Raw genomic sequence first — 20,903 nt, forward strand, 5'->3', positions numbered from 1 at the left:
AAAATCCCTGTCCCAAACCCGGACCCGAACCCGACAGGTCCCCATTTAGTAACTAACCGTCGGGTAACGGGTTCCCCCACGAATAAATGGGGATCCGTTATGATTATTATTTTGTAAATGATAAAATTAAAATATAAATATTTAAACTTAAACTTAATATCCATGTAAACAACGACCATCTATAAAGGCATAAAGCAATCAAATAACTTGATAGCCTCTCTTAAATACCATCTTAGCTGTGGAATGATTTGTATACTTATTTGTAGAGTCATAGAGCCGTACATAAGTTCGCTAATAATATTACTGTATTATTATTAGATTGAGTTGTATTCATGTGAAAACACAAATTTTGGTGAAACTCAAAGACTAAATTTCAGCCCTTGGATCAAAATAGATCTACGACTCATTAAAATTTAAAAAAAAAACACAGAAGGGTATTTTCATCATTTGACACATTATCCCACTTTTTTCCTTTCTAGTTCCAAACACACACACAGAGATCTCTCTTTCTCTCTCACTCCCCCTCTTGGGAAATCACCACCACCACCACTACCCTCATCGTATTTAGGTCGTCGTCGTGTTCCAATCGAAATGGCACAGCCATCATTTCCGTTGTCATCATCATCTTCATCATTCATCATCAATGGATCTTGAGAAGTTAATATCATTGAAGGATGTATTGAATACGAACATTACCACTTTTTGTTATGTAAAATCGAATTTTCTCAGGTGATAATCAAATGTAATTTGATAATATGTAATTAGATTTATTCTAACATTTGAACTTGTTAAATTTTATTAATTATTCAATTGACTTTGTTGTTTGGTACAATATTGCATACAAGGTGTTTGATGAAATGTCTGAACCAAAGTTTCTTATATATGATTTAATATCAAATCACATTTGATTGAGTATTGCACAAGGTGTTTGATGAAATGTCTAAATCAATGTTTGATAATATGATTTAATCAACTTTATGATTCTGTATTAAATTGATGTATAGGTTTGTGGATATAAACTACATTTGTTTTGTGAAAATGTATGACTAACATCAAATTCGATTTGTTATCTGTTATTGTTTACTTGTATGTTCATAATCATAGTTTATTATGTATAGAGATTATAGAAATTTCTGTTTTTGTAACTGTATGTGTAAAATCATATTTGATTTTGTATATAGATTCTATAGATTTGTGTTTTGTAACTTTGTTTTGTACAATCAAATTTGATTTTGTATTGAGGTTTTAGTTACTTGTGTTCTTATGCCTAGAATCATATTTGATTTTACTCTTACAGTGTGGAAATCTTATATATAATGAATTATTCAAAATCAAAAATGATTTTACGCATACATTGTGACAAAACCTATTCAAAATCAAAAATGATTTTACGCATACATTGGAGAAAACCTATACAAAATCATATATGATTTTTTATAACACATTGAGACAAAACCAAATGAGTTCCATACAAAGAAAACCATTTAAAATCAAAAATGATTTTACGCATAGAGTGTCAAAACCCTATACAAAATCATATATGATTTTATTCATTCATCTAGATAAAAAAAAAGTGAGTTCAGTATCATTAAACATATTCAAAATCATATATGATTTTGTATATGCTTCCGTACAAATAAACTTATTCAAAATCAAAGTTGATTTTAAGCATACACTATGAAAAATTTATCGAAAATCATATATGATTTTATGTATTTTAAGACAAGGCAAATGAGTTATATACAAATAAACCTATTTAAAATCAATTTTGATTTTATGCATATAGTGTGAAAAGCGTATATAATATCATATATGATTTTACGCATACATTGTCAAGAAAATACTCGTATACAAAATCATATATGATTTTGTGTAGCACATTGAGTCAACCAAATGGCTTCCTTAAAAAGAAATTTATTCAAAATCATTTTTGATTTTACTCATAAAGTCTGAAAACCTATTCAAAATCAACTATTGAAAATCAAAAATGATTTTACGCATACATTGGGGAAAAGCTATACAAAATCATATATGATTTTGTATAGCACATGGAGATAAAACAAAATGAGTTATATACTAAGAAACCCATTTAAAAATCAAAAATGATTTTAAGCATATAGTGTGAAATACCCATACGAAATCATATTTGATTTTATTCATACATCTAGACAAAAGAAATGAGTTCGGAATCATTAAACCTATTCAAAATCAAATTTGATTTTGTATAGGTTTTTAAAACCGTATGCGTAAAATCAATTTTGATTTTGTGTAGGTTGTTTGGTATGAGCTAAATTTGTTTTGTTTAAATGTATGCATAAAATCAAATTTGATTTTGTATAACTTTGACACCATATGCATAAAATTAAATTTGATATTGAATAGGTTTCTTGATATGGAACTCATTTGTTTTGTCTAAATTCTCTATACATAATCAACTTTGATTCTATACATAAAGTTGTAAAAACTGAAATCCCAAAAAATATCAGCACATGATCAAATTTGATTGTAGGCATATAGTCACAAAATCAAAGTTACAAAATCAAAATATCAATACATATACTCAAATTTAATTCTAGACATATAGTCACAAAATCAAATTAACTATAAACTCAATACAAAATCAAATTTGATTGTCCAAACAAAGTTACAAAATCAAATCTCTAAAATCTCTATATATAATCAAATTCGATCCTAGACATAAAGTTGCAAAAATAGAAATCACTAAAATATCAACACATAATCAAATTTGATTATAGACATATAGTCACAAACACACATAATCAAATTTGGTAGGGTTAGCCTAACGGCTAACCCTACAACACTTCAAACCCTAAACCCTAAGCTACAATATAAAAACCCGGGAAAAATCTAAACCCTAAATGCTAAACCCTAAAATGTTAAAGCCTACAGGAGGGGGACAGGTGCATACGGTACGCTTAAGGGTTTATGGTTTGAAGTCATAGGGTTAGCCTAACGGCTAACCCTACGACTTCAAACCCTAAACCCTAAGCTTCAAAGTGAAACCCGATGGAAAAGTTACATTCTAAAACCCTAAATGCTCAACCCTAAAATGCTAAAGCCTACAGGAGGGGGACGGGTGCATACGGTACGCTTAAGGGTTTATGGTTTGAAGTCGTAGGGTTAGCCTAACGGCTAACCCTACGATTTCAAACCCTTTCCCTAAGCTACAAAGTAAAACCCGAGGGGAAAGTTACATTCTAAAACCCTAAATGCTTAACCCTAAAATGCTAAAGCCTACAAGAGGGGGACGGGTGCATACGGTACGCTTAAGGGTTTAGGGTTTGAAGTCGTAGGGTTAGCCGAGCTACTGGACAATTGAAGGTTGCTGGAACCAAAAACGTTATGTACAATCATATAAGTGAAGAAAAAAGAAAGGGAAAAAAGAAAAAAGAAGTGAAGAAGAAATCTTGGAAGAACTAAAAAAGCATGATCAATCATATATTCAAGATTTTGAAGCCAATAAACGTTATGTACAATCATTATACAACCTTAGATCATCATCAAAATCAATTAATTCATCAAATTCTGCTTCAATTTCCGATTTGAATGCTTCAACCACCATGCCGCCGCCGTCCACCTCACAACCGCCGTCGACCGCCACCTTGCCACCACCTATTCCGGCCACTACTAGACAAATGAAGGTTGGTGGAACCAAAAACGGGGCGGGGGCTGCCTCTCCCTCTTCTCCAGTTGCTCAATCGATCAATCCACAAAAGGGGGCGGCTGAAACCCTAATTCAATCAACAACCGCCGCTGCTCAGTCACCCTCACCACCGTTAAGGTGGTTGAATTGAATAGGCTTTTGGTTGAACATTTGATCGAAAACCCTAACTTCGATTCACCCACCGTGAAATCACCATCGCCGGCTACTGTTCCGGCTATACCAAACTGTGAGGGCCCACTTGAAGCTCATGAGGGCTCGGTTTCTTGCACACAACCGCGGGTTACACTCTTGGAGGATATAGATAGTCATTTCGGTGATACACTTGTAAATGACAAACCATGTGATAACATTGAAACATCTTCAGTTGCGGCCACCATTGAAAAAGTGGCTGATTCATGGGATAAAAATGTCGCTACAAGTGTTGATAATGGTAGAGATTTGAACGACTCGTATGATGGTAGCCTACGTTCGACTTTAGAGCAACTTTTGCATGGATTGCATGCAAAGGTTGGTGATTCTACTGTACCTCCCATGCTGGACCCTCCTTTATTTCCTCCTGATGCTACTTATTTTCAGCCGGCTGCATGTCATGCAAATGACATTCATCCTGCTACTGATGAGGCCCCTTTACATGATGTTTCTCCTAATGATCTTGGTGGACACCCTGACAGTCCTAAGGTTCAGCTGCCGCGCACCTATGCTTCTATTTTTCAGGATGCAGCTAACATCAGCAAGAAAGGTAAATTGCGATTCATCCCACCGGTTGTTACTGATTCAGGTATTTCTAGAGCTGTTATTCCACGTGATCTCTTAATGCAACAAAGTGAATGTTGGAATAATACTCTAGTTGGTCATTTCATTGGTAAACGTCCTGCTTTCCCTTTTGTGCAATTTCATGCAAATCGTTTATGGAAAAAGTTTGGTTTGGAGGATGTGATATTGAATGACCAGGATTTCTTTTTGTTTAAGTTCAAGTCTGATCAGGGTCAGTTGCATGTGTTTGAGAATGGACCGTGGTTGTTTAATGATATTCTTATAATGCTAAGGAAATGGGAGCCTGAAATCTGGTTTGATAAACCAGTACTCAATAAGGTTTCCCTCTGGGTTAACATTTATGATTTGCCAGCTATTATGTGGAATTATGATATTCTCAGTCACTTGGTCAGTTCTATTGGTGTCCCTATTGCTGTTGATAGATATACTGCTGAAATGTGTGAAAATAAGAAAGGCAAGGCAGTATTTGCTAGAGTTTTGGTTGAGTTTGACTCATTGAGAGATATTCCTATGTTTGCTGAGGCTGAGATTCTAGATTCTGTGAGACGGTTCAGACTTGAGTATCATTGGCTACCTCCTAGGTGTTCACATTGTAAGATTTTCGGGCATAAATTTGATGATTGCAGTGTGAGACCAAGGACACAGAAAGATATGGAAGCCCGTATGGCTTCTGCAGTTCCAGCATCACAGGTAGGTCCATCAGGGACCAAGGTTGGCCCAACAGGGGCCCAGCAGACTACTCCAGTAGAGGCCCAGGATCAGGATGGGTTTCAAAAGCCCAAGAGACGAAAGAGGAGGCCCAAGAAAGCCCCATCTTTCTCTATGCCCAAACCCAAGGTCATCTATGTCCCTAAAAAGACAAATGACCCTAAGGGTAAGGCCCCAACTGCTCCCACTCCTGCCACTACAGATTCTTCAGCTCCAGTCAGGTTCCCTACTGCTCCAGTTCCACAGAGACCACTCGAGATTCAAACAGATACAGTTCCAGATACTTACTCAGGTACACAGGCTCAGACAGAGCATGATTCTATACTTACTCCACCTGGTCCTGTTGTTGAGACTAGGAACCAGTATGATGTACTATGCCAGATTAACACTGATGATGTTAGTATTCCCTCGGTTGAGCCTTATTTTCATGCTACACATGCTGCTGGGGATGATGATGATATGTATGCTGAAGAAGATGTTGAGTCGGATGATGGTTTTGGTCGTTTCATGAAGGTGGACGACTAGCACTGATAGTTATACTAGCACTGTTTTATACTCTTATTGTTTAGATTGCTAGTTTGATTATTTATTGGGTTTCTGGGCCTGTCCAGTAACTCAGTTGATTCATTTCCTGCCCCCTGGGTCCCCTTTATCTTATTCTGGGGGGCCCGTGGGGGCATTACTTTGTAAATGTTTATTGCATTTATAATACATTTTCCTTTATCCAAAAAAAAAAAAAACCCTAAGCTACATCTTAAACCCGAGGGTAAAGTTACATTATAAAACCCTAAATGCTCAACCCTAAAATGCTAAAGCCTACAGGAGGGGGACGGGTGCATACGGTACGCTTAAGGGTTTATGGCTTGAAGTCGTAGGGTTAGCCTAACGGCTTATTTAGTTTAGTATTTAAATCAAAAATGATTTTGTATATATTTTCTTAATAAAAGATTAGGCTTATTTATTTTGGGCTTTTAGCACAACCATTATGTATTTTCTTAATTAGGTCAACTGTTGAGGATATATACTCAACACTACCACCGCACTTTAGTTTTAAGAGACTGTAAAAATAAAAAAGAAACACAAAAAACAAAAAGTAAAACATAGATTTAAAATGAGTTACATACAAAGAAACTCATATAAAATAAAAAATGATTTAAAGCATGAACTGTGATATTAAAAATCAAAAATGATTTTACGTATGCATTGGGGAAAACATATACAAAATCATATATGATTTTATTTATAAATATAGACAAAAAAAATGAGTTCGATATCATTAATCCTATTCAAAATCATATATAATTTTCGTCGTAATTAGTCAACCAAGTATACCAAATCATATATGATTTCGTGTAGGACATTTAGGTAACTTCCATCTCATTCATAAAAAAACAATACGAAATCAAAAATGATTTTATGCATCATTTAGAAAACCTATGCAAAATCAAAAATGATTTTACACATACATTAGAGGAAAACTTTAGAAACTCATTTATGATTTTGTATATTACATCGAGTCAAAACCAAAATAAGTTGCATAAAAATATAACCGTTTGAAATCATATATGATTTTAAACATAGTGTGAATTATCCATACAAAATCATTTTTGATTTTATTCATACTTATACAAAATCATTTTTGAATTATCCATAAGAATGATTTTAAGTATGTATTGGGGAAAACATATACAAAATCATATATGATTTTATTTTAGTTAAAGCAAATGGCTTCCTTAAACAAATCATATATAAAATCAAAAATGATTTTTAGCATACACTTTCAAATTCGAAATTTGATTTAGTACATACACTTTGGCTTAGACATTTCATCAAACACTTTGTGGGCAAAACTCATTATAAAAATTTTAAACAACAACAACCAATAATACAACTTCTTATCATATGAAAAAACAAAAATAAGAGAAAAAGACTACAAATCATGGATAAAAATGGTTTGTTTATTTTTTATATTAAAAACATAAACTACATAAAATATCACTCTAATAATATCTAAAACATCATTTTTTATTTGTTGTTGCTAGTGGTTTGAGATGAAGATCCAGATTTTAGTGGTGGTGGTGGTGGTGGCGGCGACAGCGGTCAGATATGTTGGTGATGGTGGTGGTTACTGTCCAAGGAGTAGAAGAAATAGAGAGTGTGTTTGTGTGTGTGTGTGTGTGTGTGTGTTTTGATCAGGAGAAAAAGAAAAGAAGATAAATGAAAGATAGAATCTTATTTTATTTAGTGTAAATTACGAATATACCCCTCCGTGTTTTATTTTTAATTAGGGGTAAATGTAATCACCACCATTGATGAGAATGATCCATGCAAGGGCTAAGATTAAGCCCTTGAGATCCATGAAAAATTAAGGATGTAAATGAACAAAGCTCTTATTAGATTATATAATTTGAAACACTACAACATAAAAAAGGAGCAAAAATCTTTAATAATGAAATCAACTATATTATAGCCTTTCTATTATTATTATTATTATTATTATTATTATTATTATTATTATTATTATTATTATTAGTATAAATAAAGAGTACTTGTATGACTTTCTTTATAATTTTTTAAACTTATCAATGTTGTTCTTATCAATAAAAGCTACTAAGGTCTGTGCTTATAGGGGGTCGCTTCTTGGAGCTTCTTGTTTGCCAACTCAGCATCACATCACCCAGGACTCTACTCAGGACATTCACTGTTTATAAAGAAAATCTTCTTGGAACTTCTTTAAACATCATCAATTATTTTATAATTTATCTCACACACACAAATACACACATATATACCCCACATATATATAAAAATAAAATATATTGGCGTCCCCCAACTTCTTCCACAAGAACAAATGCTAAGACGTTGGACGAAGGACGATGGGTGTTTATTGTCGTCTGCGTCCTTAGGCATTGAAGACGCAAGTGAAGACTTGCTATAAGCACCGGCCTAATTCAATGTTAAAAGTAACTAATAATAAAAAATCATCACAATCGTAAGTTTAAGTCTATGAATACCTAAAAATTTGCAAAATTTGCACAAGTCTTTTAATAACTAGAGATTTACAAAATTTGCATAACTTATTTTGAAGTTGTAATTCTAACGACATGTTTGATAAGAATTTATTTATTATTAATTAATAATTATTAGGATTAATGATTGGAAATAATATAAATGACATAGATAAACACATAACAACTAAAAATTAGGAAATTAATAGCAAAATGACAAATCATACAAAATCCTATATGACATGCTTTTACTAATGCCAAGTGAGCAAAAACATATACTCTCTTAGTTATATAGATAGATTTAATTACGCCGATGATTATCATTAAATATGCAAATTTCGTATACTATGAAACTAGATCTCTTTTTATTATTATTACTACTTTTATTCTTTTTAAACATATATATCTCTTAAGACTTAAAAACTTAATTTGCAATTTGTAAACATATGTAAAGACTAAAGGAACGAGGGAATGACTATCTTTCTTAAGATACTATGTAAATAAATTATTCATTTTTTGAAATTTGTTTTGGAGCAGCAGAATATTATTGATTATAAAGTCGACTAGGAAGGTACTAGTGGCCAAATACAAAAGATACAAATCTAGAATTCTACAACTAAACACATCTAGACTCTACTCGAAACTTTAACTGCTAAGATCGTTAAAGGATTGAAAAAAACTTATGTCAATTATAAAATTCATTTTTTGAAATTAACTCTTTCAGTTTTCCTTTATACATTTGAATTTAACTTATGTTAGATGATTAATTTATGAAGTATATTTTTTATATATTTTATTTTTTTGATTTCATTTCTTGATATATAATTTAATGATTTAAATCTATTAAAAAAACCAGTCCATTAATTTATATAACCCTTTCACTTTTATTTTTATACATTAGAAAATTTAACTTATGTTGATGATTAATATATAAATTATATTTTGTATATTTTATTCTTTGATTTGATTTCTTGATATCTGATTGAATAATTAAAATTATTTAAAAATAAATCTATTAATTAGTATTAAAATATATTCATTTATGATTTAACTATCTTTAATAAATAAGTTTACATTTAAATTATTTTTTCTATAATATTGTAATCTTATAATTTTAGATTTGGAAAATACGTTATTTATCCATAACAGATTTTTACTATAATAATAATTATTACTATGCAACGCATTGATTTAATCTAGTTACCTAAACCTCACTGAGAGTATGCCATTAAAAGGTCAAGCTATGTCGTCGACCAACGTCCAACTATGTTGTTAAAGAGATAATTGGGTATTTAATGGATATCTTATATTATGGATTAACTCTAAATCTTCTCAATGCTGAAAATTATCTTGTATTTGCTCTACTGTGTGAGATCACGTGATTTATATTGATGAGTCAACATTTGAACTGTTTGTTAGGTCAGGCTATGTCTTTTCTGAGGTCATGATTGAAGAGCATGTAAGATTTTTAAGGGACAAGCGATACCAACATCCGGGAAGGGTTAATGAACAAAGGTAAATTTTGGATTCCAAACTACTTATAACTTATCTATGATGATGCAACGATTTACCGTGTTGATATGTAGGGAATAAATAACAAAAGAGTTCATTACACTTTTGGTCCCGTCGAGAGTTAAAAATTAAAGTTTTCATCCCTATCTTTCATATATTAACGTTTTGGTCCAAAAAAACTTTGTTTCGTTAACGTTTTTGGTCCAAATCCCAAACGGAAGTTTATTTTCCCCTCACGTGATCTGCACGTGAGGGTTATCTCAGTCTTTTCATTTTCAAAGGACCAAAACCGTAAATATCTATAAAGTTTTTCATCATCATCATCATCATCATGTATGTCTGCTGTCAGCATATCATTTCCATCTTTTTGCTTTTTCATTTCTATTTCTAAATTTACAATCAAATCAAACCTATCACAAAAATACTTATAAGACCCTACGAAAAAAACAAGAACAAATTATGATGATTATCTGTCAAACTATCCCATTTCCCCCTTTTCATCTTCCTCTCTACAAACCCTAACCTTATTCCTCAATACCACAACCCTCGTTCTGGGATTTCACACACTTGGTGGTGTTATGTTGCTCAAATAAGCACACAAATGGCGAAAAACAACCCGCAGCGGCGGTGGTTTACAAATCTAGTGATATGGGTTTCCTATGTATAAATAGATCTATATATTGCGATGATGGCGGTTTCTTTTGAGAGATTATGGCCACATATGGACAAAAGCGTGGAATCGTGAATTGTACAAAGTCTTTCAAGAGATATTGGCAGATAACAAAAGCTTAGAAGCTTTCTTGGGGTTGTTGGGCTAAGTATCCAGATTTTATTTTATTTTTTTGAAAGGTAAATTTCGTTGAAAACTTCGTGTCGCGATTCGACAGCAAGAGATCTAGCATACATTGTCTTAACCGGATCCGCGCTAGAGAGCTCCCTCGAAGTAGAAATGCCTATTTTAAATAACCAATTGGGGAAAACCCCTTACTAATCCGCCTGAAGGCACGACGATTAATATGAGTAAACACTGCCCCTTTAGACTTGAACCTGGGTAAACCCAAGCCAAACCCTCATAAAGGGACTTCCTTATGTCCTTCCCAAGGCTTGAATACAAGACCTTATGTATGAGGGATGGTCTTTCAACCATTGAGCTAATGCTCAAGGACAGCTAAGTATCCAGATACTAACTTTTTTTTAACAATTTTGCTATGCATTAATATTTGCTAACTTTTGATTCTGTGCGTTAATATCTGTATATTATTTAGTTTTGGGAATTTCAGTTTTGTAAGAAAGTGATCCTTTCGGTTTTGTATATTACTGCGCATGTGTTCAAAGTTTTTATTCAGCATAAAAAAAAAAAAAAGTTTTGATGATGGAATTATATAAAAATGAAGATCTTGGAATTTTTATATATGGTTGTATGGAAAAAGGAATTTCGTAGTTGATTGTACATGATGACGTTGATGATTGTAATAGGAAAATGAAAATAAAACAAAGTTTAGATCAATTACGTTTTTGTTCCTATATTAATAAAAAGATTAATATATCCATGGTGTGCAGGTCACGTGACCTCATATTTAACATCCATTCAGAGTTTGGACTAAAACCATTGATAGGGCAAACTTTTTTTGGACTAAAACAATAAGTTATGAAAGGTAAGAACGAAAACAATAATTTGACACACGACAGGGACTAAAAGTGTAATTAACTCTACACTTTGTCTCAAAAGTTGACAATTTTTGCTCTTTTAATAACTAAACTCAAATAATTGCAAAAAAAACACATTAAACTATCCAATTCTTTTTACTTTTGGTCACCACTCACCACTCACCACATCCAAAGTCTTTAATTTTCATCCTTCCCATTAGTCGTGTACAAAATAATCACACATTAAACTATCCAATTCTTTTTACTTTTGGTCACCACTCACCACATCCAAAGTCTTTAATTTTCATCCTTCCCATTAGTCGTGTACAAAATAACCGAAACCGAACCGAAAGACAACCCTAAACCAAAATAACCGAAACCGAACCGAAAGACAACCCTAAACCAAATCCAGTGAACACCCGGGGTTGACCGGAAGTGTAATTTCATATGGATTCCATGATTGAAAGTATAATTTACCCACAGTTTAAAATATATATATATTGGTGCATGAAGTAAAATATTTGGTGTGAATAACATCACCTATATATAAATCATGACGATATTATCTCAAATCAAAAACCATTTAAAATTTCCAACCATTATCAGAATTCTTAAATTTAAAACAAAAGAAGAAAGAAAGAAAGAAAGAAAAAGGTATAAAAAAGGGTTTTAAGATCACCGAAGTTAATATAAAGGTGTTCATGTCCTTTAAAACCCAAGTACAATCTTAACTTCAGGACTTATGCAAGGAAGCCAAAAACAATGGTTTGATTTCTAGGCCAACAATGACAATGGACCTCCAAAGTCAATCTGCACATTCCTTGGGCAGGAGAGAACAGATTATACACATAGCATATGTAACTAGATACACCAGACAATCACAATCACACAACTAACAACAGAAGTACATATATTAGAGGATTACATTTCCAGTATCAGCTAATACAACAAAGTTTAGAACTAGGTACGCATATTCTAAAAACATTTTTTTTCATCCATTTTCACAAGTTTTTTCCATATTACATTAAAACAACTGATTAATTCAACAGGGTTAACTCCTAGAAGTTAAAATAAGTTCAGGATCAAAGTTTCTTACCGTCGCCTACAAGTTTAGTGCAGATAAGGAGCCTGGTACTGGTATCCGGTTGCGAAATAGTGGCCATGGTTAGGAATCATGTTGTAAGCCGGGGTTCCCATGTAAGTGGGAATGTGGTTATCAGCTGGACCAGGGTAAGCATAGGGTCTGTTGTCATACATGTACTGTGTTGGCGGTGCAAACCTATCTGTCATTCTAGGGTAGTAGTTCTTATCAGCTGCGGCAATGTTAGAGTTTCGGGGTGCGTATCCTGCTATGCCGTTTGCTCGGGGTCTTTTAGGCTGCGGTTTTGCAACTTCTGTGGCTCGCTTTTTGTCAGCCTTTGCTTTCTCAAGCTGAAGGATCCTTTTTTGAAGTGAGGCCAATGGGTACTGACTTTCAAGCTTGTGCTCTTCAATACACTTGATGACGGCTTTTAACGCAGATAGTTCTCTCTCAGTGACATCATTCTAGAATTAGAGAAGTCAACATATAAACTTGAAGTGGTTTGCATAGTATGCATATTATCATATTTGTCATAGTGAGAAGATGTGGCAATTTTGACCCATTTATTCAGACAATAGGCTGATTGAGTTACATTCCGTCTCTAACGAGTCACAAGAATTAAGCTAAATGACTTGAGAAAAACGAAAACCATGTCAGAATGGGTCAAGCGGGTTTACAGTCATCTGAAATGTGTTTATACGTATAAAACTGTTAATATCTCTTTCTTAGAAAGACTAATTACAAAGTTCAACAATATAACACATTCATAACTTTTTAAATAAAAATATCAAAAGATGTTTGCATTCATAGACACATATTGACGTATTTAACCAACCCGCGCATCTTGTAACCCCTGATAGCAAGTACCAAAACAGGAAATGCCAATGCCTACCTTTCACATACTTACCAACCCATGCATTATAAAGTCGCATGCTTCATTTCAGTGTGGAATAAAGAAAACAAATTACAAAACTACTTTGTACCATATTAAAGCTCATGATTTGTGACTATGGATATGAACCATTGAACTCACACCAATAAAAACTCATGATTTATGAAAGTCACTACTCCTTGTGGGTTTTCTGACTTCCCACCTCTTTTTTTATTATTATTAACTCAACATGTGTCTATCTCTCTCATTATATATGTATCTTTTCTCTAATTTAATTTTCCTTCTTACATTAAAACATACTAGACTTAAAAAAAATATTATTTGAAAGACAAGATATTCCAATTATTTAATCAAACCTACTCAAAACCTATACCCATTACCAATCTCTTAATGAACCAACCAATCCTAAATAGTTATTTTCTGATAAAAATACAATAGTTCATAACTACAATTTTGATTTTCAGCGTAACTTGCACAATATACTTTCAAATGCAATTACTATTAGAGTTTTATTCAATTTAATCTCTATTTAGATGACGCAAAAATATTTAGTGTTTAAAAGAAAATGTAATTCATAAAACATCTTATTATTTATTCCTTCGGCAGAGAATTATCCTATTTGCATTTATATGCATAACAATTTCTCACTGTGCTGGGGTCAAGGTAACTGGTTTACAGAAAATCAGAAGCTGACTTACAACTACATACGACTTATCTTATTAATTCTATCAGTATGCCTGTTTGGTATCTACTCTCTGTGCTTGATTACCCCTATTTTTGTACATTTACAAGAAAACGTAACATGCTTAGTCCGGCAATTAGTGTCTTATCTGTCAGCAATCACAGGGACTTTTAGAACATAATTAAGTAATAAGTAGTGGAAAGAACGAGGGAAAACCTGCGCAGTAGGAGACAGATTTCCTGATTTGATTGGTGAAGGGACTCTCCTTGCCTCCATTAAGTACATTTTCAACAATGAAACTGGAGAAAACTGCTGCGTAAGCTCGAAAGCAAATGCTAAGTTAACAGCATCGATATGCCTTCCACTATTCACCAACACATCAATCACATCTGTCAAGAAGAAAAAGAAAGAGGTAGACTACATGAGTTTCCACTTTATACTTACAACTAAGTCTTGAATACGTCAGTGACACCCAGAACTAAATGCACTGATATCATGAAGGGTAGTAATTCTGACGACAGAATATTTGCTTGAAAGTCATTACTGACATAGTAATAAAACAATATAATATCATGGGACCAAGATCAGTGGCACCAGAGCCACACCACTAATTAGCAATGATGGCAACAAACAAATAAGCCTATCTTTAGAATTGCCAAAAAAAGATAGTGTTGCAGATTTCAACAGTCATCCCTGAACCGGAAATGTTGTGATCTTCATTAGATAACAAATGTGACATGCATTGGCCGTGTCAGCAGAGTGAAAAGTATAGTTGGCAATTCAAACCAGGTACTTAGGAATGGGTCACCTTGAGTAACTTAAATCTCTAATGAGTCAGACAGATGGTTTTAAAAAACAAATGTTTCAGAAGGAACAGGTCCAATAGTTCGAAAGTCACCAAAAACTGTATTGTAGATGCATAAAATTCCTAAAGTTGAAATAATACAGATTCCGTGGTCATGCTTGACATGATACCTTTTAATGTTTGGGCTACCTTCCAAACGATTAAAGAAAAAGAAAAAAAAAAACATGTTCAGACCGGTTACACAACCAACCCATTCTCCACCTCTACATAAAAGAAAAAACTAACCTGGCATCTTCTCTGACAACCCAAGGGAGCGGCAAAGATCAGCTGTCTGGTGACGACGAGACACCATTGGTATCAACTTCGATAAATCTTCTTGAACAAAGTCAGAATCAATACCAAAGGTAGCAACAAGTTGCAAGAAAGCATGAGCCTCCAATGAGTTTCCGTTACTAGCATCTAAATCAAGATCATCTAATTTAGGTTTCCACTCCTCAGCAATAGCCTTTGCCCGTTCCTTTATATCTTTAGATATAACCTTGGAAAGAGACTTCTCTTCAAGATTTGTTAACAAAATGCTAAGACACTCCATCAACATGATACATGTACGTCTTTGACCTAAAAGATTTGAATCTTTTTTCCCATCTTCCAATGCGTAAAAACCATTAAGCGAATCTAAAACCAGAGAACCAGGATTAGCTGCAGCCTTCAATGCAATTGGAATCTCCTCCTTGATGGAAGCAAGGTTTTTTCGGTTATCTGATATGAATTTGTGCAGCCCTAGTGCATCATTCTCCTCACATAACTTAGCAAGCGCGGGATTTGATAAAGCCTTTATGTCACTATCAGATAACTTTTTTATATTATATATCTGACATTCAGAAGCCATATCATCAGGTGGTTTCTCTTCCACAACAGAATCGAATCCAGTCATTCCGCTTTTGCGTTTCCCAAGGACACTCGCAATTGCAGCAACAGCAACATCTCGCTTCTCTTGAAGTTTACCCAATGAAGCTTCTTCTTTAGCCATTACAGCTGCTTGACGACTCTCCAGCAATTTTCTGGATTGCATTGTTTTGGCTTCAAATTGCCTTTCTTGGTCTTCCAGCTCAATAAAACGCTTCTTCAAGGACTTCTCTAGACCATGAAAATGATCCTCAATTTGTTTCCATTTTAGGTTAAGGGTTAAAGCTCGGTGGCTTTCCAGCTCAGCAAAAGCTCTCTGGAGTTGTTGTATCTTAGAGGTTGTAGACTCTAAGAGTATAGCAACAGATTGAATACTTTCCATGTTAGACTGAAACACTGAAAACCCTTCAAACAAACCAAAACCATGAACAATGGCAAGATAAGATTCAGTGAAAATGACAATTAATAAATGCAAGTAAAAATATGAACAAAATCATACTACTTAACATAAAAATTGGGGATCTGCTGGACATGGAGATCATAATCTCATATGACCACTAATCAAATATAAAGAAGATATAAGAGAAATCACACTTGTGATTCTGCCAGCCTCAAAAGACTGTAAACAATTTATCCCAACTGGAGTACTCTACGTCAGCGAAAGCCAGTGTTGTAAAAATGGCCGACTATTCAGCCACGACTCGTAGCTCGGAGGATCCGGAGAGTCGACTCAGCCCGATTCGGATTAAAAACCGTCAACTGGTCAAACTCGGGTCAAACTTGGTCAAACCAGGTCAAAAGGGTCAAACTCGACTCAAATTGGGTCATGATTGGTCAACTCTACATTCTTTTTTTTACAAGAACTTTTTTTTACAATTAATCAACTATGATTACTTTGTTAAATAATGTATAACTTGGAAGTTTCTAGTTTATGTTTAATTTTATATTACATAAAATTTCAAAAAATACTATTATTATGTATAAAAATCCCAATCCGATTGGCGATTACTCCCAAGTCGCCAAAAACTCCTAACTCCCCCCTCAGCCGAGCCGAGTCCGGGTTCACCAACATTGATGAGAGCTTAACCAAAGATGATACAAAATGGTAACAAAAGATATCAATGATAGAAAATAAGAAAAGGAGCTAATGTGGAATCATGTCTATCCCTCATCTCATCTTAGCTCTTTTCAAAGACATGCATTATCCACTTTCGATAAATCATTTCTAAATCGTTTAATTTATTTTGACAAACAGTCAGCACACTGATCTCATTCACATTATATATCCACCTATATGTATGATGTAGATATATCATACTACCACTTAGACCTAGAAACAAGTCTAGTCGAGTACACTAAGAGTGCATTCATTCGACTCATGGCTACCTCTATCCTTTTCATCAACCTTCCAAAAAAACGCATATAAGCTTTAAAGTCTCTAATGTGTCGTCATCATTACATCATATTTTAGATGTCTGGTCAAATTTAACTGCTTCCAACTGACCTCCTATTTTTCAATAACAAATACTCCTTGGTATAAGCAGGAAGTCAGTTATTAGATTTGATAAAAACAAAAGGGTATTGTAGCACCGGATCCTTGGTACGAAATATGGATAGAACCGATGGTCTGATCCCCGTTTAATTAAAGGTTCGTCTCATGGTGATATCATTTTCAAGACGAAAACTTGCCTAGTTTTCACTCATTGTTATAAGTCATAAATCGTTACAAACAAGAAAAAACACATAAGTCTAATCTCAATCTTAATTTAAGCTCAAGTTGTTAACTTGAGGTACACCATTGTTGGTCAAGCATTAAAAGTAAATAAAATAAAATAAAAAAGATAAACTTTGCATCTTCATAACCCTAACCCTAATTACCCTAAATTACATATAAAACAAATAATAATAATAGCAACATGACACACAATCAAAGATATATATATATATATATATATGAAAAGAATCAAATGAATTATAGATTAACCTAATTTTTTATACAGATAGAAAAACAAACTAGTTCAGAATTAGAGAGCTAAAAATAATAAAGAAAGATAGAATAGGGGGCAGATCTGAAAATAGAAATGAGAAAGAAACAGTTACTTACAGGTGGGGATAAGGGGCGGCGAATCGGAGAAAGGGGAGTTAGAAGAAGAGCCAAGGCATTTTGGTGGGTGAGTGGGTGGGTTATTGGCGGGTACTGAAACGAAAGAGGAAAGTGAAATATTAATAAAGTGGTGGTGTGTTGAAAATATCAAAGACTCATCAATTTGACTCACTGCTAGCTGTTAAGTTAACAAACAAACATAGAAAGACTCAAAGACGGGTTAAGTTTAGTAGTCATTTGCTTCTCCCACACTCAATCTCTTATCTTTCTTCTACTAAATGTTTGTTATTACCTTTTAAAATAAAAAAAATTTTTGTTATTATTTGTAGGAAAATGATTAATCAACCTAATTGGCGTGCCTAAAGATATGCTTAAGACCTTAAAAATTTGACATGTGGATTCCACTAATTCTCTTTCCTAATCTTGCCCTCTGATTTTTCCACATGTCACCATCTTACAATTAGGCACATCTTTAGGTACACTAATTAGGTTGATTTATCATTATCCTTATTAGTATTATCACCTTCCTATCCTATTCTAAGTAAATATTTTGGGTTTACAAAAAAAATATCAAAACATACTTAGTACTATCAAAAGATACTTTATCACGGTGTTCATGTCACGATAGAGAAAATGAAACCAATATTAGACAATATTTTCCAAGTTGAAAAACTACTATACTAGTTTTGTTATCATAATTTTGAAAATAATAATAAAAAAAAAAAAGTTAGAAATGGTTGTGTTTAAAATCTATAATCCCCCATTGCTTAAGGCAAGTAATCAGGAGATTATTAAGTGGTTGAGAATCACATGCACACTAGTCTGGATGGGGGATTAGTTTTGTTATTATGTATTATTTGGTACCCACTAATCCCCCAGGCATACTAGTGTCCATGTGATTAGTGGGTACCAAATGATACATGAAATCAAAGGGTTTTCATCTAATTACCCTTTTTTAGTTTATTATTTCAACAAAACTTAGTTGTTTTTCTACTTGGAAAATATTGTCTAACATTATTTTCGTTTTCTCTATCGCCACATGAACACTGTGATGGAAGTATCTTCCATTGGCACTGTGATGGAAGTATCTTCCATTGACAAGTTTTATTTAATTAATCCAATTACTAATGAAGTTGTATGATCTAATGCTATACGGGACTATAATAATAACAAATATATGAGGCCCAACAAAAAGGTAGGGTCAATCAATATATGGACGCCTTATTTGATATTTCAACCTACCAACACCTAGGTTTATTGGGGTGTATTGGTGGGACAACAACGTAAGCAAACCACGCCCTGATCGCCTCCGGATCGCTGGGAACCACGCACATGCATTCTTAAATGTTTGTTATTTTGTGTTTACGAAAAATCCCCATAATATTGACATAGTATAAAATTCAATTTCTACAATTTGTAGTAGTAATTATATAATTTATTTGTTAACAAACTAGTGGATGTTAATTGGGCTTATTTCAGTTAGCATGGACGGACGTCGATCATAGAATTTTAATTATCTTGTCTTTTTGATATAGATGCTTTGAAACAAGTAGGTATTACCAATTATTCATTGTTTACAGATGGACAGGTTGGATTTGGAATAAGAGCTTCGTGCTGAATTGGTCATTTAAACGATAACCTATTACTCCATACACTACATTGGTCATTTAAACAATAACATGTTACTCTATACAGGATTAACTGCTAACTAGGTATTTAAAATAAAGATTAAAACTAGCGGACTAAATTATAAGTCAGTGTTTTCTATTAAATAAATTTTTGTAATTATAGTTAGGCCTCTGCCAACCCTAAAGCTCTTCTTCCTTCTTTCTCACTGTCACATCAGTTTTTCTCTCTCCTAAATCAAATCTTCCTCACTCACTACCAATCTTACCTCTTCCTCATCTCTTTCTCACCCAACAAAGAAAAAAAAATTATTTAAACCAAAAAGGTTTTTTTTTGTTTGGAAGTGAACCGGACCCCACATAATTTGCTTTTCTCTCGTCTTCCCTCAGCGGACCAAGGATGACGAGGGGAAGGAAGAGGCTTGGAAGAGATTGTTGTCAACCCAAGAAGAGTAGAAGAGAGCAAGGAAGAGGGGGAGGAAGGAGCGTTGGCAGAGGCCTTATAATCTTACCTTTAACAACAACAACCTATGTACCATGTTCTGATGTTCATGTCCATCATATATACTACATCAAAGGATTGTTTTAGTATCATACGATGTCTTACAAAATATTTTCAATTTCCAACGAAACAATAAGTAGTTTTCATTTTATATTGTAGAAAAAACTTGATGGGTTAAGGCGGAGGCGTAACCACCGTGACATAATGGCTCTCTTTGTTGCAATTGTAAGAGCATGATGATGTTAAACCTCTTCTGGACCACTTCAAAAATAGAAGATAGTCGTATTTCATGTTTTGCTTATAGTTCAGCTTCAATCTCATTAGTTTGAAAGGGGGAGACTAGATTACCTTCCGTTAAAATGTTTATGATCAATATTGGTACCCTACGTTCAGTAGTGGCTCAAAGGTAAAGCAAATGAAGCAAAGGCTTTAGGCCCCAAGTATCTGAAAGCCTCATATTTTTCTAGTTATGCATGTAACTATGTAGTAATGAGAATTAGAACTTAAGTTTTATCAATTAGGTGATAGTTGTTTCGGCGGATACAAATTTTTTATGCGAAAGATTAAATGAAATAACAATTCTATCGATTTAAAAGTGATTTATTATTTTAAATTAGTATTTGAAATAAACTCTATTTAGAATATCAATAGTTGTGTTACTTGAAAAAGGCCCCAATAGTAAGTACTTGATTTAGGCCTTCAATTTGATTGGGCCACCACTGCTTACGTTAACTAATTTTGAATTTTTCTAGCCATAAAAACCTGTTACCTAGATTGATGAATATTGACCAAAGCTAGTATTACTCATTTCTTATTTATAAAAAGATACTATATGGTTTTGTGATATTCAATGCACTCAAGCGGATTTCAACCAGTATATTATATATTATATATATATACATAATTTTAGCTGAAAAGTTTAAGGTATCATCATAACAATAAAAGATTCTATATGATATGTCCAACGTTAAT

At 33.4% G+C, this 20,903-nt stretch overlaps 1 protein-coding gene across 2 annotated transcripts; it reads right to left on the reverse strand.

The window, feature by feature from the left end:
• Positions 1-12,218: 12,218 nt before the first annotated feature.
• LOC122592520 (FRIGIDA-like protein 3) lies at positions 12,219-17,934 on the reverse strand. 2 transcript variants are annotated; one of them, XM_043764770.1, is made up of 4 exons: positions 17,805-17,934; positions 15,080-16,096; positions 14,206-14,378; positions 12,219-12,879 (listed from the first exon to the last, which is right to left on the reverse strand). In XM_043764770.1, exons 2-4 carry the CDS (start codon positions 16,080-16,082, stop codon positions 12,445-12,447), a joined length of 1,611 nt encoding a protein of 536 aa, XP_043620705.1. In that variant the 5' UTR covers positions 16,083-16,096; positions 17,805-17,934; the 3' UTR covers positions 12,219-12,444. The 2 variants fall into 2 exon arrangements, with proteins under 2 accessions (XP_043620705.1, XP_043620704.1); XM_043764769.1 differs by having other exon boundaries at positions 15,080-16,105.
• Between the last annotated feature and the right edge of the window lie 2,969 nt (positions 17,935-20,903).

The sequence above is a fragment of the Erigeron canadensis genome, chromosome 3, assembly GCF_010389155.1.
Source record: "Erigeron canadensis isolate Cc75 chromosome 3, C_canadensis_v1, whole genome shotgun sequence".
In the NCBI taxonomy this organism is placed as follows: Eukaryota; Viridiplantae; Streptophyta; class Magnoliopsida; order Asterales; family Asteraceae; genus Erigeron; species Erigeron canadensis.

Bases quoted from the DNA above. Each gene is read 5' to 3' on its own strand.
- LOC122592520 (XM_043764770.1), bottom strand. From the start codon at position 16,082: ATGGAAAGTATTCAATCTGTTGCTATACTCTTAGAGTCTACAACCTCT. The intron at 14,379-15,079 runs GTTAGTTTTTTC...TCTTCTTGACAG, and splicing joins GTTGTCAGAGAAGATGCCAG to ATGTGATTGATGTGTTGGTG. The intron at 12,880-14,205 runs GTTTTCCCTCGT...CTCTAATTCTAG, and splicing joins ATCTGTCTCCTACTGCGCAG to AATGATGTCACTGAGAGAGA.